The sequence below is a fragment of the Gasterosteus aculeatus genome, chromosome 7 (genome assembly GCF_964276395.1).
Source record: "Gasterosteus aculeatus chromosome 7, fGasAcu3.hap1.1, whole genome shotgun sequence".
NCBI lineage: Eukaryota > Metazoa > Chordata > Actinopteri > Perciformes > Gasterosteidae > Gasterosteus > Gasterosteus aculeatus.
Window position 1 is genome coordinate 3,194,120 of NC_135694.1, and position 24,404 is coordinate 3,218,523.

At 49.4% G+C, this 24,404-nt stretch overlaps 1 protein-coding gene across 2 annotated transcripts; it reads left to right on the top strand.

The window, feature by feature from the left end:
• Positions 1–2,476: 2,476 nt before the first annotated feature.
• On the top strand, positions 2,477–22,480 carry gal3st3 (galactose-3-O-sulfotransferase 3). Of its 2 annotated transcripts, none has more exons than XM_040179640.2 (3): positions 2,477–2,750; positions 16,736–16,838; positions 17,791–22,480. In XM_040179640.2, exons 2-3 carry the CDS (start codon positions 16,756–16,758, stop codon positions 19,115–19,117), a joined length of 1,410 nt encoding a protein of 469 aa, XP_040035574.2. In that variant the 5' UTR covers positions 2,477–2,750; positions 16,736–16,755; the 3' UTR covers positions 19,118–22,480. The 2 variants fall into 2 exon arrangements, with proteins under 2 accessions (XP_040035574.2, XP_040035575.2); XM_040179641.2 differs by having other exon boundaries at positions 2,478–2,593.
• The last annotated feature ends 1,924 nt before the right edge of the window (positions 22,481–24,404 follow it).

The following is a 24,404-nucleotide window of genomic DNA, read 5'->3' on the forward strand; positions in this document are numbered from 1 at the left end:
TTGAGCTCAGCGGTTCCCAAACTGTGGGGCGCGGCCCTCTAGCGGGTCGCAAGGGGAAATTCAGGATTCATTCTTCTTCTTTATCTACTTTATTTGCATTGTTCTGACAAGATGTTTGTACATTTTGGGTTTTTTTTCTAGTTTATTTGACAAAGCAGAGATGGAGCAGTCACAAAATTATTTCAGTAAAATTTCAACATGTTGTTCGGCCGGAGCGGCGTGAAGCTCATTTCCTGTGCGTTGAAGAGGTTTTATAAGCTCTAATTAGCAGCGTCAACCCACACAACAGCAACCGGTCCATCAGGAACGTCAAAACATGAGCACACAAAAGGTTTCTTTGGCAAGAATACAACGAGCAGCATATAAGATCAAATGAAATTCAATACACAAGTAGCGGGGAGGCCAATCCAAAGACACAAATAGCTACATATGCACAGCGAGACGCACAAGAGCACGCTGTTTACAGCTCGGCTGAGCCCCCCCGACGCAATCGAACCTTCGTTGACTTCGTCCTGGTTCAGAGGACGGGTCTGTGACCAAAGGAAGCACATTTCCAGGACAACAAGGACTCATTAAATCCCCAAGTCCAGGGCAACACGGTGACAAAACCGTCCTTGAACGATAATGAGGCAGAATACTCGTACGCAAAGACACAAAGCTGAAGGTGCGAGACGGTTCATTAGTGGCTCCCATGCACCTTCTATCAAGTCAGTTGTGCCTGATTGCTGTGTGCATAAAGTCAATATAAGTAATTATAGAGAGCTGCGGTTGTGGAGCTTAGCATAGCATGCGTTTTGGAGCTCATTATAAACTGTCTCCAAAACTATGTTGCAAAAATCCGTCCCGTAAATCAATTTTAGGCCAAAAAGCGGGAGAGGAAGCCAACAAAATCCAATTTATCAGACAATAAAGCCTCTGAAACTAATATTGTCCACTCAGCTCTGCGGGGTGACGCATTATTGCTGACCCGCAAACCAGAGGAAAACAATGAATTATAATGCCACTGGGATGTTTAACGAGCTGTGGACAAACTCAACAGCTCGTCCCACAGAGGATCGATGGGAAGAGACGGCGTGGACTAATGGTCCAGCGTCCCCATCGCCGCTCCAGCAACCACGGATCCACAATGTGTCTCCCGCAGGAACAAACATCTAATTACAGAGGGGAAGCAACACAACATCAAAAACTGGGATTTAATGGGACATAAAAGCAAAAAAAAAGGGTCACCAGCGATGAATTGTCTTTTAAGTTGCGCCTCATTAGGAGTCTCCGCTGGAACTGTGAGAGAACAATATAATAATAAAAACCCCACAAAGTACAACGGCGTATTTTAAGACGTGCCGTCGAGTCGCGGCGGCTCGCTTCCGGAAAGATACGCAGAAAGGCCGATAAATGGGGGCAATATAAATGTAGATGAGTGGCTAATAATATTCCAGCAGAAATTGGATTTAAATGAGATGCATGGTCACAGTTTTTTGCCCCCCCCCCCCCGCTGTCATTAACTGGGTGTGAGCATCAAAAAATGAAGTGTAGCCCAACAACCGAAGGAAGTATTTCTGCCTTTGATTAGACCGGCTGACTGTGAGGGGAGAGACGTTGGAGCAGGAAAGCTGCGGTAGTGTATTAAACCTCACAGACGCCGTGGGAGAGCCCATCGAAGGGGCCCCGCAGCATATTACCGTGAAGTTTTGGGGGGGCATGGTTAAGAAACCCTGACTTCGGACCCTCCCCGCCAACACGCGCCACCCGCTAAGTGCAGGCTTTCTGTCACAGCTTCACAAACCGAGGCGACATCACGGACGGGGATTCGCTCGGCCCCTGAAAGAAAGCCCTACTGACCGTCGCTGTGGGTACGACGACGTGGTCGTTCCCTAACCGAGCGGCTCTCTTAGTTACCATGACAGCAGAGACAAACTGGCGTTTCCTTGCGGCTTCGGATGGAGGCGTAAGGTGAAGAAGGGCCTTCGCTGGATGGCAGTTTTCAGCCCGCGAGGAGCGCCAATGATTAAGCAACCCCCCCCCCGCCTTGTTTTATCACCTTTAGGGGACACCTTTGGTGCAGGGAGCGGGGATAAAGGCCCGCATGCATCACAATGAGCATCCTCTGGAATAACAATAACATTCCCCGTAGGGAAAAGAAGGACAATAATGCGTGAGTCCCGGGTGGGGTGGGGGCTCTCTCCTGGATTTGCCCCAGGACCAGTAATAATGAAAGAATGACCCCCCCTGAACTGCTTTAAATTTAAATCAGCTATCAAGTTCCAGTTCACATTCAAATTAGCTGTAGCTTTCTATTTGCATGACAGATGTTTTTTTATGCTAAAAGTCAAAAACAGTTAAGCGGTGCGAGGAGAGGAACGAGCGGGATTGTCCCCGCACGTCAGCGTGCACGTGCGTATGTGTGAGAGAGAGGGAGGGGAGAGAGAGAGAGAGAGAGAGAGAGAGAGGGGCAGGGGGGGGGGGACCGACTCTGAAAGGAGTCGCAAGGAGCCTCTGATGAGAGACAGACAGCAGATCCGCTGCTTCAGAGACTGCGCCACCCGAACACCAACCCGATGAGGGAGCGGAGGACGAGGAGCATCCCTGGACCACAGTAAGCACCCCCGGAAAGGAGAGGAAGAGGGAGAGGGGGGGAGAAAGAAGGGGGAAGAGGAGCAGTCGGCTGTCCGGGACACGGAGCCTCATCCCGGGGGGAGAAAAGCACCGACGCGACGCGTCACATCACGTCCCCGCGCGCCGGGATGACAAAGGTGGGTGACCGCGCGGTGCCATCGTGCCAGACCCGCCGATGGGAGACGTGTCTGGGGGGGGGGGGGGCGGTGGGTAGGGGTCCTGTTTTGAATTTGCTCCTTTAGAAAAAGGAAACCGGGGCCAGCTTGATTCGCGTGTTTCTGCCTTAGTTCCGTTACGCACCGGCCGCCCCCCCGCCCCCCGATCCCCGCTCGGTGATACAAGCGAGCGGGTCACACTTTGTCTCCAGGAGGACGCATCGGCGGCGCCCGACATGTGTGCCGTTTGGAGATGCCATGCCGGCGGAGTGATCTAACCCAGCATGCCCCCCCCCCCCCCCCCCCCCCACCTCCCTCCCTCCTCCCAAAATAAAAATCTAATCTGATCTGCCCCACATTTCGCGTTGTGAGACCTTCTGAGGAGATTTAGGGGTTTTATTGCGTGTGTTGCTGTCCCGTTAAAAGCGCGTGTGTCTTAATGGGGATGGTGAGGGGAGATGGGGGGTGAGGAGGGGTGAGGAGGGGGGGGGGGGGGGGGGTCGTTATCGTGATCGTCTCCCTGAGCGCCCGAGGCTGGTCTGGATGATTGATTCCTCCCGTTCATTCAGATTATTCTGCGCGTACACATCGGCCAAATAATGACATCTTACCATAATAATAATAATATCACCAAAGCGAATGTTATGTTTTGAATGTCGGTGGAACAAAGTGTTTGTATCTGGATGCAGTGAACCCGGTGGGTGCATGTGGCTCAGTATGTCCCACGTAGTACATTTGATCCATTAGTTGATTGGTTTCGTGTTGGACGCAATCTGGCTGAAGTTTTTTGTTTTTTTCCATTTGCCCTGTTTGGTGTTACAAAATCAATTAGATTTGTGGTCAATAAGTCATTCGGGGTTTGGATTTAAAGCAGCTCGCAGGCTGTATTGAAGATAACGAGCTCCAACACCAGAGATACTTATAATAATAATTATTATTATTATAGAATAGACTCGACAACGAATGGTATGCAGCACAGGACCACAACTGCATCTTGATTGGAGATATTTTTGGTCTCTAAATTTTTCCGCAGCCTCTCAAATTTCGTATCGTCGTTATTTATGTTTTGTTGGTCCTGCAAAAAGAGAAACCAGGTAGCTGTGCTGGCGGCTGTGGACCAATCAGCACACACACACACACACACAGGTGATGGACAAACAGACACATCTCCCAATAATCCTTAGGAAGGAGGCGGCAGCTCATTTACGAGCACAGACCTGAAAAGCCCCCCGTCCCCACCCCCCCCCTCCACCCGTCCCCGTCCAGTCTTTGAAAAAGGCGCAAGGCCGAGTGATGAAGGTGTGCTCTGCTTGGACAATAGCGACGCGCCGGGAACAACCGTGGGATCAAAGAAGCGTCTGGGGAAAATGTCAATGAGATAAAGTGCCGAGTAAGATTCACTGCGTCGTTGTTTTAAACCTCATCGGAAGTGTCTTTGGAGACCAAGCGGAGGCCGTGGGACGGGAGTTTATTTATACAATGTGGACAGCGCCGCGTCCCTGAAGACGGTTTCGGGCCGCGAGCCAAACGGGCAGCACTGTGTCACAACTTCCTGGGAGCATAAAAAAAAAAAAAGAGAAAGGGACTCAGAAATGTTGGTATGTCCCATAAATTCCTCCCATTTGTCCCGGTCGGTGTCCAGTGCAATGCTCCACGGTTGTGAGCGCCTGAGTGCTTTTGAGCAGCCGAATCCAGCAGACGAGCAGGAGCTCGCTTAGAGAAAGATGTGTCGTTGCAGTTGCAAAAGCAGCATGATAGAAAAACATTACGAGATCCATCTCGCTCAATAAATGCTGCATAATTGACGATTAAACCTTCGATATTGGCGGTAAACTTCGTCCACCAGGTCGTCGCGGGAAACTGTTCAAAAAATAGGTGATCTGTCAAGTGCCGAAGAGCGAAACACATCTGTCCTTTGGACTCTTTGGTCTCTCTTTAATTTAGAGCTGCTCTCCAGTTGGATATTCAGCAGCATCTCCGCTGACCTTTTGAGGAGCGGCCATTGTTGTCAAGTAAGAAGTTTATTTTACAGGCTTAAAGGCGATAGATGCGTCATAAAAAAAGGTCGTACGAGCCTTAGAATCCCAACCAACAGTCATTTAATCCACCTTGAAACGCTACTTGAACTTCATTTCACCCAGTGAGAGAAGACATCTCCGGGAAGAGGCGCCGAGCCCTCCTGAGTCGTGATTTGGGGAGGAAGAAGAATTAAAAAAAAAACTGCAGCGGTGGAGCTTTGAAGGAACGACTCGGGGACCAAAAACCCCGACGAAACACCAGCAACCGGTAAACGGCACGGAGGCCGAGCTGCCGCGGAAGCCCCCGCCGTTGAGGCGGAGGTCTGGGTGAGTGCGGGGTGTTTAAGATGGACCCTGAGTGATTAGAGAGCTCGTGATTAAAAATGTACTCGCGGGCATCTGGGCTCGCCGCAGAGAACACACACGTGTGTGTGTGTGTGTTTCCACTTACCTTGCAATGTGTGGACGTGTGCCCAAGCAAGATTAATGCTCCGTGTTAACAAACCTCTTGGTTTGACCCTGACTGGCCTGCAAACCCCCCTCACTGCTTCATCCCCTGCTGGGCGAATGCCGGCGCTCTCTGCAGAAGCACGCAAACAAGATATTGAACAGCGGCCAACTTCCAGACACTTTGATGCATTAGTGCAAAGATGCTTATTCTTTCCCCTCCCCGTGGCTTGGGACCGAATGGATTTTGATGTGCAGGCGCGCCGCTGCATGCGCACAGGAAAATGCCCCCGTTTTTAAAGAAAATTGGATGCGAGATTAGAAGCAGCGTGTGAAGTTCAAAATGAGTCGCAATGAGCCCGTGTTGAGAGCCCACCGCCCAGCGCGATAGGAGCAAGACACCTTCTCAAATGATGAATCACCCCGGGCTTTTATTGCGTCGCCTCGTTAGCCGTGGTTCTGACGGGTGCAGACAGATGGGCGGGGGGGTTCTGTCGGGGTCCGGGCTCGGCTCCAGGGAGCTGCCCTTTGGCGCGAAGGTTTTCATCTACTTGTAGCTGTCCGACAGCCAGATGCCGGCAGACGCCGGATTAAAACGGGCTGGCCGGGAAGATTATGTCCCGTATCTGGACCGGCCCCGCTGGGCTGAACGCGACACGAGATGTTTATCGTTAATATCGAGAACATTGTGGGTGAAAGTTCTCTGCGCGAGTCGTCCAGGGCGAACGGAACAAATCCAAAGCTCGGCCGTGATTATTTTAAGACTGTGATTGTCTGACCTTCTGCGTTTGGATAAACCAAAGCCTGCATACATGGACTCACTCTGAAATCCTCCGAGGTCCCTGCACGCATGATACTTTAACGAGCTTTTCGAGCATCTTTTTGGGACAATTTGACCATTTCAGCGGCATTCAGTTTAAGAACATCCCACTTATTCCGATCACAGTTTTTACATAACTGTTTATATCATGAGATCATTGCTTTAAATGGGATTACAGTGATTTCAAACCCTTGTTTATTGTTTTAACGTTTTACAAAATCTTTCCCAGTTTGTCCGACTTCGTCCCGCCCGAAACCCAAAGCGGAATAAAGGCTCGTAGCAACACAAGCTCCTCGGAGGAGAGAAAGACCCGGCGAGTAAGGAAACACTTTCGGCCGTTAGCCACTCGATACGTTATCTATAGAACCCCGTCGCACAAAATAAGCCAGAAACCAGATACTCCGACGTCAGGATCACTTTTCAGCGCCCGCGTGCAGCTGAGGGCCTCAAGCCGGAGAGATCCGGGCTCAACAGACGCACCGCTGCCTCTTTGAGCTGAAGTCGAGTGTGTGACGAGGAACTTGACTTCAAAACCGAGCTTCCTTTTCGTCACAGCGCTGCTTCTTATTCGATAGCCGCCACGGTGACAGCGGAACCACTTGGACGGGGACGAACACGAGACGCCGTCGGGGGGCCGAGCGGATATCACCTCGGATCCGCTGTGTTGTTCATCTTCCTTGGAGACGCTAAGATACCTGGACCGCTGGGTCTCTTTTCGACGGCTGCACAAACACAATGTACTCACGCTGGGGCATTCCAAATTTTTTTGGGGGGGGCTTTGTTTTCACCCTGAAACGACGAGTTTCCTCCAATAAACGAGGGGAAGTTAATGAGTGCGTTGAGCTGCCCGGGCAGGCGAGTAAAAAGCCATCGCTAAGTGCTGAACGTGTTTCCTCTGGAGTCGTACAAACGCCGCCAGGGCGAGTTAGAGAAGGATTTAAACCCGCAGGGCAGACAGGAATGTGTGTGTGTGTGTGTGTGTGTGCTCACCTGTGTGTAACTTTGTGGGGCCATGCATGTGCGCATGCGTTTTATTTATTCACACCGGTGTCTGAGTGTTGGGTGGAGGGGAGGTGCAGAGGGCTTCCTGCCCCGGGGGGGGATTTCCAATCTGGCCCCTTAATTAATCCCCTTTCTGGCCGGAGGGCCCCTGTCATTGGGGTCATTACGGCGATCCCGGCTGCGTCCTCTAGCCGCCGAGTTGATTGTGTGTTGGAATTTGTACTGAAAGATATAAATGAGGGAAATCAAGATGTTATTTTAACGTTTTACCGCTTAAATAAATTCAATGCGTACTGTACGCAGATTGTGCCTTTCCGCCTTCATCTTCTTCTCTGCTTGTGCGTTAAATCATCGGCTTGTGGTATCAGAGCTCAAACAGGGCTAAGCTTGACCTAACCTAAATTATAGCATGACCCTAAAAAACAAGTGTTATCCCTCAAAGTGCCCCGCAAAGAGGATAGACCACATGGTCCATTTCTCAAAAGACTTCCTTGCAAGAGCATACAGAATTTTGTTGCTTTTTTTCATACCTTTACTGTGTGATTACTTATTTATTATTGTATATTTTATATATATTTTATTTAGACCTTTGTTTATCTGCTTGTGACTTGTTTGTTTGTTAGTGCTTTCCACTCAGCAGCCGTAATCTTGCGAATGTTCCCGCTGTGGGACAAATAAGGATTATCCCATCTTATCTTATCTTAAAAAAAACACTTAATGCACAAATAAAAGCAAGCATGGCAGAGAAACAGAGTCGACACGGGTGTGCGAGCAGTGTGATGCACGGCTAAGCTAATTTATGAATTAGCCAATCAAGCTAACATAAGTTGGCTGGTTGTGTATCAATTAGCAAACTAAGCTGACGGAAGTTTTCTGGTTGTGTATCAATTAGCAAACTAAGCTAACGGAAGTTTTCTGGTTGTGTATCAATTAGCAAACTAAGCTAACGGAAGTTTTCTGGTTGTGTATCAATTAGCAAATTAAGCTAACATAAGTTTGCTGGTTGCGTATCAATTGGCAAACTAAGCTAACGTATGAGTTTGCTGGTTAAACTAATGCATGTTTAGCCAATGAATAATCCAATTAAGCTAACATAAGTTTGTCGGTTGTGTACAAAAGCATTACGCGACTTCCCCGTCTGCGCGGTCCCTCCCTGAGGGAGCCGAGCAAATAACGACACCTTAAGACAATTAAACGTGGAAATATATGCATGAACGCCGGATCACCCGTCACGGCAGTGGGCGTATTTGCTCTCAAACAGACAGGAGAAAGTAGACCATGTGCGCTGGCATATTCGTTTAACTTCTGGTGTGTAGGCTACGCAACTTTCAACGACCCAGTTTCTCTCAGTTCAACACATTATCTCGTTTTCTCCTCCATCTGTTTGTTTGTGAATATCCGTCTTTCCAGCTTCTTCTTCACCGCGTTGTTCCCTGAAAGTGATGCAGTGACACAATGGAGCGCACGCTATTCCCATTTGCAGATCTGTACTTTATTTGTATGTGACTCAGTTTGGTCTCACATCATCTTTTTTCATCCATTTCAAGGAGTCACGAATAAAAAGTGGCCCTACCATTCATCTTAATAAATAAAACACTTCGTCTTAGATGTATTCTTTCTATCTTACCCCGTTCTCGCCTCTCTCTCTCTCTCTTCGCTCCACACCAACGCTTTGGCCTCGGGCGCCGTGCCATTGCCATCTGCTTTTGACGTTTTGAGAATGAGGGGAACTTGTGAGAACAGCGTGTTTATTATTCCACTGTGGTGAATTATTCAGACTCGGGCTCTCTGCTACGAGAGGTCGGCCGCCGGGAGGCTTCGCCCCCGACACAGAGCGGCACCGGCGCTCCGTGCAGGATCCGGGATTCGGAATACGTCCTTTTCATTCCGGCAGTTAAACCTTTGACCCCTCAGTACAGCCACATGGGCGTTTCCGAACATCTTGCCTGTGGTATTTACAGTAACGGGAAGTTATTCAGTACACAATCAACAGAAAATGGACGGCCTTTTCATAACGAGCGCCTTCCTGACCATCAGGTTTCACACAAAAACCCGACCAGTTCATTTTAAATTCCATGTTAGAAAGAATTGTCTTCGGTAAATATTCACCTCACTGAAAAAGAACCGGACACGCTGCCCGTTTCTGCCACCAGTCACGGACAACAATATCATGTCGTATTTGCTTTTTAATTTCCTAATTATCACCGCCGACCGAATTAACAAGGGTCCTCTCTTCTATCGGTATGATAAGCGGTTTTGATTCACTCGCCTCGGCGATAATTAACAAACCAGACAACCAATTAAGCCCATTTGACCCGATCATAATTGGGCACAAACAAGGACGCCGCCTTCTCGAGCACTGTCTAATTGTTTGCAGGATTTCCACAATCAGAGCGGTGTTACATTGATTTAGTGTGGATTGATCTCGCTTACTGCCGCCTGCGGAGAGGTGGATGGAGGGTGGAGGAGGGGGGGGGGGGGGGGAGCTTATCGGCTCATTAGCCTGCAAATGCAGCGATGCGTGCGTAAAGCCGCCCGGGGTTGGAGGTCAGCCTCAAGGGCGATGGTATCCGTTTTCAACATCAGATCTTGTCTTTTGAATCTTGCCTCTGTGGCACCTTGACGCAGTTATTTCTGCATCCAAATCTGGCCTCTCTGTTGTCACTAAGTACCCGAGGCCCCAACATCTGGAGGGCCTCCACCGATAATGATGCCGGGTGACTTCAGGTGAAGCCATCATGCCATTAAGGAAAAAGGTTTTTTTTAAATAATTGCATGCTGAAGGTCCGGCAGCATCAGAAAAGTTTATTAAGCAGCTTCTAATCTGCTATTTGAAGTGTTATTCTGCCACTTCAGAGGGGGATCGCACTTATGTGCTAACTAACTAACACAGAAATCTTTTCTCAGCGAAGGGCCCGGGGGACAAAAGAGGGCCTTCCACTTCTGTTCTAATGAAGAGCCTTAAAAGAATGTTTAATGTAACAGCGAGAGCCTCACACAGGAAAGAGGGCCGGAATCTTCTAACCCAACGTGCATTCAATTGATTCCATCCTGATTTTAATCAGTTAATACATATACTTGCATTACATCACCTCAGACCACCCGTCCGTCCGTCCACAGCAGGATTTACATCTCGCTGACGAGAGCCGTCCAGCTCGGGACTCGCTTTGACTCGGGAAAATCAAATTAATTTGCCGGAGAGGGAAACTGCGTCTTCTGTAAATCGACCGGCGGGTTTCACGAGCACGCCGAGTCCCCTGAGCGGAATGTGAATGGCGACACACACAAAGAGGAGGGAGTGATGCTTTGAACACACACACACACACACACAGACACACACACAGGCTTACACACCCCCCCCAAGCTGGATTGAACTGTACACACACACACACACACACACACACACACACACACACACACCACTTGCCCAAACGCAGAAGTGCAACAGCGACCTTTTGAGCGTTATGGAGCGCTTACGATCCAAATTGCTTTTTTATTTCTCCACCCTGCGATGGAGGCGTTCTGTAGCTGCTGGCGTGCGCCGGCCCGCTCCAATGTAAGTACACACCTCGTGATTGCGCGTTTCTGTCCGAGGCCCAGGGAGAAAACGGAGGCGGTCGCCGCTGTTGTTTGAGAATGATTACGGGCCTTCGATGCGGGGATTGATTTTCTCTTCGCAGAAAATGAAGCTTCTCGACTTCCACAAACAAAATCGTAAGTCCGGGTACGGCTGAACTCAACGGGATGCATCACCATGAAATATGCCGCAGACGTTCAGTTCCCCTCAGAGGAAAAGCCCCGCGGCCCCGGTGATGCCCTGACCTTTCCTCCTGGGACGACATATTAGTTTTTTATTTAAACGACTTAAAAAATTACCAAGAAATTTGGCAAAAATGCGTTGAGGGCTTATCAGTGGTAATTAGCACGGTTGCTCTGATCTGATGTGATCATTCTTTCGGAGCAGCGACTCCTCCGGCCGCCGTTGTCCGTCAGACGTGATCACAAAAACTGCGGTTAAGCCGCAGAGACGGCGGCGGCGAGCTGCAGATGAGGAGGAGTGCGTTTGTGCACAGAGAGAAAGAACACAAGCTCGTCGTCTCACTCCCCCGAGGGGAACGTCGCCTCGGCCGATGTTTGCCGTCTCTCCCCGCCGTCTCCTCTCGCCGGCGAGCGATGATCCAACAGGCTTTTCGTCAATAAGCACAGCGGCACGAAGGCCAGATGTTGATTCAGCCCGCTCAATCACGCTCAGGCCTCTTTCGTGTTATCTTTCCGTGTTCTCTTGTTGCCCGTCCTTGTTTTTTTTTCTTTCTAAATCTCATCTTTCTCCCTGTTCGGCCTCCCTTCCCCCTCCTCTCTGGGGGGGTCGTTTAGGGCGAGATCATGCCTGCATCTGAGGGTCTGCAGGGAGTCTACCCTGCAGACAGTAATGATGCTCTCAGGCTGCACAAACAAATAGACGCACACACACACACACACACGTGCAAAGACAACATGCATGTTCGAGTGCAGACTTCTGCCGTTTTCTCATCTCTCTTCTCTGGACGTCTCTAACAGGTCCAGGAACAGGGTGGGGCGGATGCTTAAAAGGCACCCTGGGGACACGGGCCACGGAGCCCTGCCGCCTCTAAACATGGAGGGATGGAGGGATGGAGGGAGGGCGAAGGGAGGGGAAGCCCGGAGGAGAAGTGCGGCTCAGAATAAAATAATGAGGGCTGGAGGCAGCGGTAAGAGGACAGGAAGGCGCTCGGATAAAATGAGAACGCGCTTGAATCACGTTTCACCTCCGTGTCGTAAACGCCGCTTATCGCACGATATATGGAACGCTTGTAGCAACATTCATTTAGTTTAACTTTCCTTTACCCCCCCCTCACACCCCCCACTCTCCCAACACACAGTAGCATGTGTTTCATATTTTAGAAAAAAGCCGTTCACTGTCCTCAATCCTCCCGTCAGTGAGCGCCTCTTTGTCCTCTGTGTGTGACACGTGAGCAGCTGCGCATGTTACACTTCTGCAGCTGTCTCCTCCGCCCGTCCAGTTGCTGCTGTCTTCTCGGCGCTTCTGAACAGGCCTTTGGTTTCACGCGGTGGACGCCGGTTGTTTACTTGGGCTTTTTGTTCTAAGCGCACTCAGCTGGAGTCGAGATTCACGCGCATTGGACAAGTCAATATTTCTGTTCCGAGGGAGGAAGCGGCTTGTGAGCATTGTGGAAGACGTGGATATCGGCGGGTTTCTGTCACGCGGGGCCAAATACCGCGGCGCCGACCTTTTTTGGGGGAAAATGGCTGCAGGGAGCGAAAGAAGGGGTGGGGAGGGGGCTGTGTCGCCGCGATGAGGCAAAATGGCACAAGTGGCTCTTTATGCTACTCGACCGTATCTCGGTGTGAAACGTCAGTATCTGCTGCATGTCAGCGTAGTCGGTGCTCCTGGGAAGGAACTCCATCCATGTCAACGTCGACTCGTCATGTCAGAGGACGGCTGTTGTACGGCTTGAGCACACTTCGAGTCACACGAATGATGCTTGAGGATATTGCATTATGGGAAGTGTTGGATAATTGGGACTTTTACCAGGCGGTAGTCCTTTTCACACTCGCTTCTCACCGTGCACATTCCAAATGGGATTAAATATTTGTGCTTTTGTTAGCTTACACGTCCTGTTGTCCCAGATTCACATAAACTAGCATCTTGCTAGAGGAGCGCTAATGCTAACGCAAGGGTGTGCGTGCGCGTCTCGCGGTGTTGGATGGTTCGTCGGGGCTTTGGGGAGAATTGGGGTATGTATGTTCCATTGGAGATCATCTTAGGCCTAAGGAGAGGTCAAAGGTTATCACATGAGCTCAGTTACAGATGACGGGGTCATCTCGGGGGAAGCAGCTGCTGTTCCCCCAGAGGGCCGAGCACAAAGCTACCTTCATACGCACATTGGATTCATCTGTGTGTGTGTGTGTGTGTGTGTGCAGTGAACATCTGTGCGCGTGCGAGGACAGTTGTTATTTTTGTGCCTGCGTCATGTGGTGCGCGCCGGCCTTCTCCCCATTGGTCGTGTAATAAATGTCTCTTGAGTTGAATTCGTCCGTCTCGCCGCGGCGCCACTGTGACACACTTTTCTCGGGCCGCCTTTCGGAGACGTTCTCACAGGGTAACGCCGGCGGTGAGAAAAGAAGAAGAAGGAGAAGAAGAAAAAGACCTCGGGGAGAGATGGAGGCGAGAGAGAGGAGGAGAATAAATGCAGAGGGAAAGACAGGAAATAAAGTTGGAATCAGCGGCCCGGGGGGACCTTAAGGGAGGTGTGAGAATGATTCCTTCACACATCCTCCATCTGAATTCACATCGGGTTTGCAAGCAGGCAAAGCCACAAGCCCTCACGAAAATATAGATGCAAATCAAAGCGCTACGCAGTTAAAAATATATAAAATGCTATGGCAGAGATTATGCGATTTGGATAACTGCAAAATACCTTCGTCATCGCGTAAGAATACAAAGAATATTTTTTTGTCAATCGACAACATTTGGCCCGCTGTGACCTTCTACGTGGAGGTCCCAAACTTTGGACAATAAAGCAGTTAATGCGCTTTGTGATAATCCACTCCGAGGTCGCCGTTAAAGGATTAGTTGTTGCCTCTTTACCTTGACGTCATGTGTCGAAAATCCTTCCCGACACACGCTGCCCGTGGATTATCCCTCCCTCCATCGTTAAATCAATACACAGAGAAGATGAAGTATCTTCCCTCCCGGCCAAATCGCCGTCCGCTAACCGGCCCGATCAGGTGTCCTCTCGCTGCGCTCTCACGTGCCGTCGTAGGATGAAACCCAACCGGCCCTTTTTAATTAAAGAGGCCCGCAGTGTCGAGAAAGACGGTGGACGAAGGCGAGAGGAGGCCGAGCGCGTCCGCTGAAAGCCACTCAAATCCCTTTCTTATTAACTTCGCTGTGACACATGATCCACCTGCATCGCACGCACACACACACACACACACACACACACACACACACACACGCAGACCCCCGCGCACGGCTTCATTCTCCCAATCAGTGCTCCGGGTATCGCCGTGACATTTTCCCGTGCAGACGGGGGTGTAATTATCCCACCTGGAGCAGGTGGCATTTCTTGATGCACCGTGATGAAAACGTTACGCTTCAAGTGTTTTTATTAATGAATGTCCGCCTTTTTATTACAATGTGAGTCTTTTACTGTGTTTTAACCACAACATCCGTTTAGTTGGAGCAGTGGACTATTATTCGAAGGACCTCTGGAACATCATACCGTTGTGTTTTTTCGCTAAACCAACCAAGTGGTTTTGTTTTAGAGCGGATTTCCAACCCTTTTTTGTTTGCAACCGCGCCTCCCCTCACACTCTCTGCAGTCTGGACCCCCCCCCCCCCCCCTGCAGGCCTTCCCCGTGCATCCCTCGCTGCACACAAAGGGGAGTGACTGGGAGGCCGCCGGAGGTCGCGTCAGGCGATGAGCGTATCCCCCCCGAGTCCCCCCCGGACTCGGGGACGGGGGGAATGGAAGGAAAATGAGATAGAAAGCCCGGCAGAGTTACGTTTCAGCTCGGCCACTTTTCAAGTCACCTGAGTTGTTCTTCAAGGCCGCGCGAGGAGCAGCTGGCTTCTTCTGAGGGGAGGAAAACACGCGCAAAATATCGCCGTGTTCTCACAGAAGCAGAACAATGTCGAGGAGAGATGAAACAGGCTTTCAGAAAAGGACATTTTAATTATTGAAGAGTGCGAAGGAGCCTTCGCTCGACCCTGAAAGTGCTGCTGAAGTGTTGCTTTGCGCTGAATCGCGTCGCGCGCCTAAGAGCCCATGTGTGTGCTGGAGGCAGAAAACAGGAAATAAGAACTAAGAACTGCACTCAGGGACTAACTGTGCTTTTCAGGGACTTCCTGTGTGAACTATTTCACGGCACTGAGATTGAATTAATTTGAAATGTGATGGGCTGTGATGTGATGGGTTTTCCTGTTTTCGGGGCCCAATGTCCCCCAAATGAATGGCATTAAAAACTCATTATTACTATGAATTGCTAGGTACCATATTTAGCTGATTTAATGAGAAAATATACCAAACAAAGCTTCTCAAATGTGAGAACTGGCTGATGTTTCTTTTTTTAATCATTGCAGACCATTAAATATCTTTTTGGACTATTTGGATAAAATCAACGTAATTGACTGGATTCTATCCGGCTAGATTCCGCAAACTCCTTTGTCTTTGCATCCTTCTTTCACCAACGTGGACGATGTCAACTCAACGGACGAAGCCGCGGTTGCGGTCAGATTGTTGGGCAGAGGCCGCGCTGTATTGACATCGACAAAGGATTAACTTTTATAAAAAAACAACAACAACTGTGTCTACAACAATCTGTGCATCAATTACAGTGAGAGCATTAGCGCCTGTTTTATAACACACAGGGTTCAGGGGTTTTGTGCATTTGTGTGTGTCTGCACATGTGTGTGTGTGTGTGTGTGTGTGCGTCCACTGAAGCAGAGTCACAGCTGCTTTGGGGATTGAAACGTTTTTCTGTTTCTGTCTCTTAATCTTCTCCGACACACCCGGTCAGCTGTTCAATTTTCACCAAACGCTTAATTAATATCCCAGAACCGTATTTTGGTTTATTTCCAGATGCCTGGGATCACTTTGCTTCACCAGTTGTTTATTTTGCACATGAAATGATGTCCCATCTCATGCATATTCATGAGCTTTGTATTTAGCACAGCAGGGTGACTCTTTGTCGACTTTATAGAAAACATTGTGCTGAAATGAGGTTTGAGCCCATTCAGATAAAGAAGTCCCTGTTTTGTCTAATAAAAAATGCTTTTATTGTCACATGCAATTTGCGTCGGGGAAGTTTGACCTCTGCATTTGACCCATCCACGGACAGTCCGGAGCCAGGAATCAAACCGCCAACTTTGTGATTGGAGGATGATCCTCTTTGTGCACAAAGCGGAGGTTTTTGGAGGTTTTGACCTGTTTTTCAAAGAAAATGAGCCGTTTTATTTTAGGAAAAAAAAAACTGTGACTCACTCTTTTTTGGAAATTTAATCGGACAAAAAATAACGGATTATATTATGAGGAAAAACAAGCCGCCGTGAGCGTTGCGCGCGCGCGTGTGTGTGTGTGTAATCAGTATAATCAAGAAGAAAGACGTCGGTCATTGTCGTGCAATCGAGAGAGCCTTGGACTCCTTCCCGGGCTCCATCGCTGTCGTGATGGGGTCTTTTTATTTGGCGGGTCGAGTGTCACGGCGGGTTCCTGCCACAGAGCACTCGCGCTCTGCGTTTCACTTTTTTACACACACACACACACACACACACACACACACACACATGTGGCTCGTTACTGGCGGGACTTAATGCGCGAGGCCATCTGTCCTGTTTGAGCCGACGGTGAGTGTGACTCCCGCAGCTGCGGCGAGTAATGAAAGTATCATTCACCGTGTCATTACGGCGCCACGCGAGCCGAACCGTCGCCGCTAATGGATCCCCCGAGCGAGTAAACCCTCCTCGCCGCGTTCGCCTCTTCCCCCTGTTTCTCGTTCCCTTTGTTCGTCCTTCTGTTTCATGCTCCCCCTAACCCCTCGTTCTCGTTGGACCTCCTCCACCTGCTCCTTCCCCGGCCTCGACCTTTTACCCGCCGGCTCTCTGTCTCACTCTCGCTCCGCTTCTCTGCCTCCCGCAGGCCCAGTGAAGCGAGGAGAGATGTCGCAGAAGAAGATCTTCCTGGTCTTCATCGCCATCAGCACAGTCAGTCTTCTGCTGCACCATGGGGGCCACTTGAGCTGGTGAGTGATCGAAGAGGACGCGTGCGTCACTTACTCCCCGTGTCTTCTACGAGTTCCCGTGGTGATAATTACTGTGAAGACGTCCGTCTTTTTTCTCTTCGAGTCAAATTCATTTTGCGGGAACAGCTGGTTATAGATATGGAGACTTTGAATGGAGACGCTCTGCCAATGTGGTCCATGGACGAGTGGTCCAATTATGAAAGCAGAGGGATCGTAGATCTTTTGACAGCCTCGTATTCTATTCTCGTACACCAACTTTTTGCTCGTAAAAAACATCCCCGTCTCCGGCATTGTTCTGCCTGTCGTCTTCCCACTTTAATTTTAACATTTTTTCCTCACTTTTGAAAGTGAGCAGTGATACTCCTGAGTATTGAGAGTGTGTGCAAAACCTTTTCTATTATTATTATTTTTAGCCCTTTTTTTAACAGAATTGAAAAATGATACACCGGATGCAAACTGGAAGCTATGAGATGCAAATATTTCATTTCAGGCCCCAGAGTGACTTGTTTTATATTTTTTTAACATCACAGTGCTCATGCAGAAAATGCCAAGAACTAGTGCGGAGGAGGGCTGAAATCATGATGATACAAATATATTCCCCAGTAAGGAGAGGAAAGAGTCAATACATTGATTTATCACCCAGCTATATATGCAGTACGAACACACCTCATAATCATTGTGAACCTGCTGATCCTCCGTCCTCAGCTTTCATCCTACGTCTGCCCTCTTTTCTCTGCCTGCTCATTTTAATTCCCCACATGTACCCTGATGTCTGCTTCACCGTTGTCCCTCTGTCCTGTCCTACACCCCAGTCTCCTCCATTATCTGTCTAGTGTCTCTTCAATTACGTCCAATCTCACCACATTATTTGGAGTAGCTGCTCCATTTTTTTTCCCCGGAGCTAATGGAGCTTCAAATAAACGAATGCATTTTCCCTCTTGTCTTTCTCCAGGACCATGGAGGCCCTCCACCTGGGTTGCCCTGCCCTCCGTTCCCACCCTGCCCCTGGCCTGAAACCGAAGCACACCAATGTGGCCTTCCTCAAGACCCACAAAACGGCCAGCACCACCATGCAGAACCTGCTGTTCCGCTTCGCCGAGTGCAACAACCTCACGGTGGCGTTGCCCGTGCAGGCCTGCAGTCACCAGTTCTGCTACCCGCGCTCCTTCACCTCCCACTTTGTCCACCCGCACACGCTGCCGCCCAACATCGTGACCAGCCACATGCGCTTTAACAAGGCGGAGATGCAGCGCCTGATGCCCAACAACACCATTTACGTCACAATCCTGAGAGAGCCGGCCTCCATGTTTGAATCCTTGTTCAGTTACTACAACCAGTACTGCCAGAGCTTCAAGAGGGTCCCCAACGGCTCCTTGGAGGCTTTCTTGGAGGAGCCGTGGCGCTACTACAGACCCGATGAGAAGGACTCCATGTACGCACGCAACACCTTGACCTTCGACCTGGGCGGAGACAAGGACCGCCCGGCAACAGATGTGGCGTACGCGCGGGGCTTTCTGGCCGAGGTCGACAGGGTCTTCTCCCTGGTGATGATTGCCGAGTACTTTGACGAGTCGCTGGTTCTCCTCCGCCATCTCCTCTCTTGGGATCTGGACGACATCCTGTACGTCAAACTCAACATGCGGACGCCGAGCTCAAAGAGGAGCCTGACGCCGGGCCTTCCTTCAAAGATCCGGGCCTGGAACTCCTTGGATGCGCGTCTCTACAACCACTTCAACGCCTCCTTGTGGCGCCAGCTGTCGGCGCTGGGTCCAGCTTGCGTGGCGAGGGAGGTGAAACTCCTCCGGCGAGCCCAGGAGAGGTTGATGAAGAGCTGCTTCGGTGGGCGGATGCCGCTCCTCCGATCTGCGGCGCAGATCAAAAATAAAGATCTCCGCCCCTGGCAGCCTAGTGGCAAAGTTGACATTGTGGGCTACGACCTCCCGGTTAACCTCAGCCGCGGCTTCTCAAGCCAGGCCCAGGAGCTGTGCCTCAAGCTCATCATGCCTGAAGTCCAGTACACGCGGGTTCTCCTTCGTACCCAATCGCTGCGCTACCGCCGAGGCTACCAGCTGCGCCCTGCACAGCAGTCGCGTCCCCTCCAACAGCCCGTGCGCACGGCCCCGCCTCGGCATCTTCAGGTGCAACGCGGCAAGCTGCCCGCGCCGGCGTCAGGGACATGGTCCACCTCCACGTCAAAGCCTGCTGCGGGAACTCAAGGTCGGACCACCAAGTTAGGGCCTAAGTCCTCACAGACCCAGGCCTCACTGACTCAAAAGTAGACATTGGAATATGAACTGAGGGCGGAAAAGACTGCATCGTCCATGTTGCTTGGTGGTGGCGGGCGTTGGCGGGGCGTCGGCTGGTGTCCTGGGGGAAGAGTCTGGGTTGTTTTTTAATCAATGTCCCTTTCCAGACAAAGTTTGTGATGAAAATGAACGAGGGAGCAGGAAGGAGGGCGGGCGCTGGGGTGCCTCTTCCCGCTCTGATCTGTGAAACAGCATCAGGGTCGGCAGACACGAGGGCGGTAGAAATCTACGCCGGGGCTCGGCTTGATTGCACGCCTCTGCACTCCCGACTACAGCGGATGGGAGAGGGTTTTAGGTGAAAGTGGTGCTTTGAAGCAAATCTGTTATGTGCGCCCGGGACTCAATAGGAAAGAGGCGATTTCGGGGTCTATTGTGAGGCACAGAGTAGGCATTGTGTGTATCACACTGATATAGTGTCACGTTACTTACTGCTTTCATTCTATTTCTACAGCCCTCTCTCACTCTCTCTCCCTTACATATGCCACTTTAAGCCCCTGAGAGAGACATAATAACATGAGAGATCGACTGTCAGGCGTCCAAAGAGGTCAGACAGACATCGAGATCCCCTCAGACCATTAACACAACAGCACAATCCAGAACTCTTCTTCTTCTTCTGCTCTGCGAAGACATCTAAAAATATCTTACACAGAGCGAAAGTCTCATGATTGGATGTTCAGTTGGGCCAACCATTATTGCGTTGACTCACACAGAGGTCTGAACTCACACATCAAGCCCGTGTCTCTCCGGCTTTCTGACCTCGCTGGCTTCCTAACGGCATCCACCCCCCTCCCCCGCCCTTCATCCCCGCTGCTCACCCTCTGGTACCAAAGAGCAGCTCTGACATCTTGTTTTCGCCAAACCTTTGATTCCGGTCTCCCTCGGACCGCCGGCTGAGATCGCATCTCGCAGCCGAGAGACTTCATTCCCCAATGGCGGGTTTTAATGTTCGTCTTATCGCAATAAGATCAGCAGGCGTACGACATACGTGGATCAAGTGAGCTACCAGCGACCAGCACACGCTGGGAACACAAACGAAGAGGTACAACGCATTGACAGGACAAAGACTTGGGGGCTGTGGGCCCCCCCCCCCCCCGCCTACGAACGGTGTCCTTCGGGTTACGCGGCGTTCGCTTTTATTAAGAATGCAAGGAGCAGACGAAAGCTGCTACGACCACGTCGGCGTGACCGGTGGGACCGCTGTGACCTCAAAAATGTCCCCATTTCTCTCAGCCGTGATCCATTTTTCATCCATTCCGCTCATATTTAATGTGTCATTTATGTTATTTAATTCCTCCAGTGATCAGCAGGACGCTGCTGAGTAACCGTGGGCGGAGGAAGGAAGTCTGTGTGTGTGTGTGTGTGTGTCTGTGTGTGTGTTTGTGTGCGTGTGTGAGAGCCAGGAGGAGGCTCTTTCTGCTTCGTGTTGTATTTTTTTGTCCCAGGGCCATGCAAGTTGGCATGGCAACAAAAGGAAATAATGTGGGTTAAAACTATGTATTATTTATAATCGGGATTTAGTCCCATTACTGTATTTGAAATGTGACTTTTCATGAATCACTGGATGAAGACCTTCATATGCTCAGCATCCCACGTCCGGTGGAACGATGCATGTGGCGACGGTATAAAAAAATGAATTCCACACGTGTTTCACATAATGCCACTTCTGACAAACCGCACATTGTAACGAGTGTAATCGCTTTAAAATGAAGTCTTCATTCGGCCGTGCTTAAGTGCTCAACCGCACGGAGCTTTGTGGTTGGAGTGCGTCGCACTGTAAGTTGCGGTTATGAAAAACACACAAGCGGCCGCTGCTCTGACGGGAATGAAAAAGGTGCAGCGTGTTGAAATCAGACAGGAGTGAAGGATAAACAGTTGTATTTAAAGTGGCTGTGAATATTTGAATTCAAAGTGTGCTTAGCCGAACTCACAGCGGAGCCTCGGCCTTGAACGCTCGAGACGCACAGCAGATTTCTTTATTTATGTCTATTTTTGAAACGTGTTTTTTGGGGGTTTATTTCTCTTACAAATCCCACGAAAAAAAGAGAGAACGTTTGACCCGACCTGTCGGTGGCACACAGCTGCAGGTGTATTGCTTTGTGCTTTAAATCTCACAGCAACACTTTCTTTTGAAGGCTCTATAATTCCCCGAAACAGCTGGCCAGTAGCTTTTAGCAGCTGTTGCTCAAACAGAAGAAACCGCGCGTTTGTTTTGGGACTGTTTCCAGCTGCGTATGAATACACATTTCGTGCCACGCTGAGTGTGTTCAGCGGCGGCACTCGGAATCGACAACAGTGCCCCTTTTATTTGTAATGATGTGTGTGTTCATTCATGTGTTGTCGGGAGGTTTTTGGGGAGATTAGAGGCTTGATTTTGTTGTCGGTTCTTCTGCTTTCATGGGATTTGTGGACAGCAGGATGAATACAGAATGAAACCAGCCTTTGACATTGAATCCGTTTGCCGACCAACTACATTTGGATGAGTTTGAATTATGCTGCTACACGTAAAAAGAAAACATTTTGGCTGCGACTTGAAGTCTTGAACCGCTTCCAACCTGCTGTAAAATAAGGAGTATGTGTTTGTCACTAATTCGGCTTTTTACAGAGACCGAAAGTCCATTTGATAATTTGTTTAAAAATGTCTGTGTTCATCTAATTTTGGACGCTTTGGATCCCGAGACACTCGGCACAACACTTCGTTAAGCTTATGGTGGAGTTCAGGGACTATCAGCACATTTCTTTAGTCGTTTGTATATTAAAAGGCAAATAAACTATCAAAATGTCCGTGTCTGAATGGAAGCCAGAAGAATATGTTTTGTTATTTTTCCGTGAACTACTCGCTTATGACCCATCCGAGGCTGTGAATCTCTCTGATCGCTGCTCTGATTGTACAAGTCGTTCGCCCGGCTGTTCTGTTTTTATTTTTCTCAACGCGGCGAAGCTGTTGGGTTTTTCTTTTCTTCCGTACGCTGGGAAATAAAACTTCTTTCTCGTGGTGTCAGGCACGTTTATTTGGTCTCTGCTGAGCCGCCATGTCGCAGGGAAGTGAAATCGACGGGTTCATTGCCGTTGGGGGAAGGTGACGTACTCAATGATTATCTGACTGTATTTCCCCAAATGGCCACTTTTGATCTGCTCATCTATTTCCGTCTTCTGTCGAAGGACTTATCTGTGAGACGGGCTCCCCCCCCCCCTCGTTATTGTGGTTGGGTGCGAATGTTAGGGCGAGTGATGGGGCTCTGATCAAATGGCCAATGACAATCAGAGCTACGGGCCCCAAAGCTTTGTAATGATGGACTGTGAATGTTACAAATAAAGTTTGATCGATTCCAATTCTTCTGCCCTTGGACCCGTTTTGTGTCGTTTCTCTCTTCAATGCAGATTTATTCTGATGTGCGCTGACTTGAATTATTCAGTATTTTAGAGCAAAGCACATAACACGCAGAGACGGTTGCCCAATTAGGATTCTGATTCTAAACTGGTTTGCTATTTCCCCAAAGACCCAAAAACCAAACTCCTCGTCCTGCAATCAGTCGTTTGAATTTACCTCCGTAGCAAATGAGGGAACAAATTGCTGTTTGGCACAAAAACAAAATGCAAAGCGGTTTGATGTGGCTGTGATTGAAGCAATCATGATGCCTCCCGCCTCCTGCCTGTCTGTCATTATGGCCGGCTGTTGCCATAGCGGCCCGCCGGCCTCCGGACCAGCTGCCTCCGGCCTCTTTTTCCTCGCGCATCTCTGCTGCCTCGCTTCTTGTTCACGTAGTTACGATCACAGCAATCGTTGGGACAACAGCGGTCGCAGAAAACGAAGCGGCGAACGAGAGAAACAAACAGAAATGTAAAGTTTAATTCACGTTCCTCCTGTAATGGGAAAATGATATGTAACCCTTTTAAATGCTTCATTTGTATAACCAGTTTATTAGTTGTGCTTTGTGATCTAAGTGCTTAGATCACAAAGGCCCTGACATAAGAACTGATGTCTCCCTCTTGGATTAGATGGTTCCAGCAGTCATAGCTGTAGAGATTGAACAAAGTGTTTGTTATGTCTATGACCACCTTTGTTTAAGCATGTTGGGAGAGCAAGGACACGGTCAAAGAACTGACGTGTCTTACATGGATAAGATGTTCCCAGTACCCTGACTGTAAATACTCAACAAGATGGTCAAAGGTTTCTGTTGACGCCACCGATATCTAAACTTAGGTATAAGAACTGCCTCGATGTGTTGGGGGCATGAAGGAGGTTCTTGACAGTCTACTGACCACGTAGCTGTTGTGACCCTTTTTCCCTTGCAAGGAAATAAACGGAGAAAAGACATACTTGACTCAGAGCCTTTGTTTCTTACTTAACGATTGTTTGTGCAAAATCTTCCACCACACTCCTGAAACAAAATTCCGAGTCTTAAGACCACAACCAAGCAAAGCCGTGAATAACAAAACAACGTAGTGAAAATAGACATAAAACATAACCGGTTGGTAACGTGAATCTGTTGGTCCGTCCACTGCTTTGCTCCTAACGGAAATATCTCTACAAATATGTTGTCCAATGTCCCGACATGCACCACGGGCTTTGTGCTAATTAGCAAATGTTATCAGGCCATTAAGCTAAACCAACAGGGAGAAGATCATAGCTCATTAGCCTTAGCATGTTAGCAATGTCATGCTAGGTCACAGCAGAACTAGTTATGCTAAATGTGTGAAGCAGATGAATGCTTTGGTTTCCCATCGGCTACTTATCAGCAAATGTACTGATTTAATGAAAGCTCAGATGAGTTTTTGGATGCAGCAATTACAAAAAGTAGGCGTTCAATGTGGTTGTTGAACGAAATATTTACGTAAACATTTTGCTGTTCTGATTAGACTTTGCAAATAAACGCCGCTTGAAACAAGGGTAGCGTGACATTTCAAGTATTCATGCCGGTGTAATCGAGAGATTGCGTCCATCCTGCCTCACATGAATGTACCATTAGAGAAAGACCCCCCCCTCCCACACACACACACACACACAGAAAACAGCTAATAAGATTGTCAGAGAGAATAATAGACCACTCATGGGGGGATCGGGCTACGCGCACTCACAGGACCACACTGAACTCGCTGACAGCACATAAACAAACATCACGCACACCAACGCATCAAATCTCCCTCTAATGCATAAATAGGCTCTCACACGCGCTCATAAACAGACACAAACAAACATGCAAAAACACTCCAGAATGCGTTCCGTTAATCCCGTAACCCGCGCGGTTCGGCGTTGCGCGCT

Coding starts and splice junctions, on each gene's coding strand:
- gal3st3 (XM_040179640.2), top strand. CDS start 16,756: ATGTCGCAGAAGAAGATCTTCCTGGTCTTCATCGCCATCAGCACAGTC. Junction 16,839..17,790: donor CATGGGGGCCACTTGAGCTG/GTGAGTGATCGA, acceptor GTCTTTCTCCAG/GACCATGGAGGCCCTCCACC.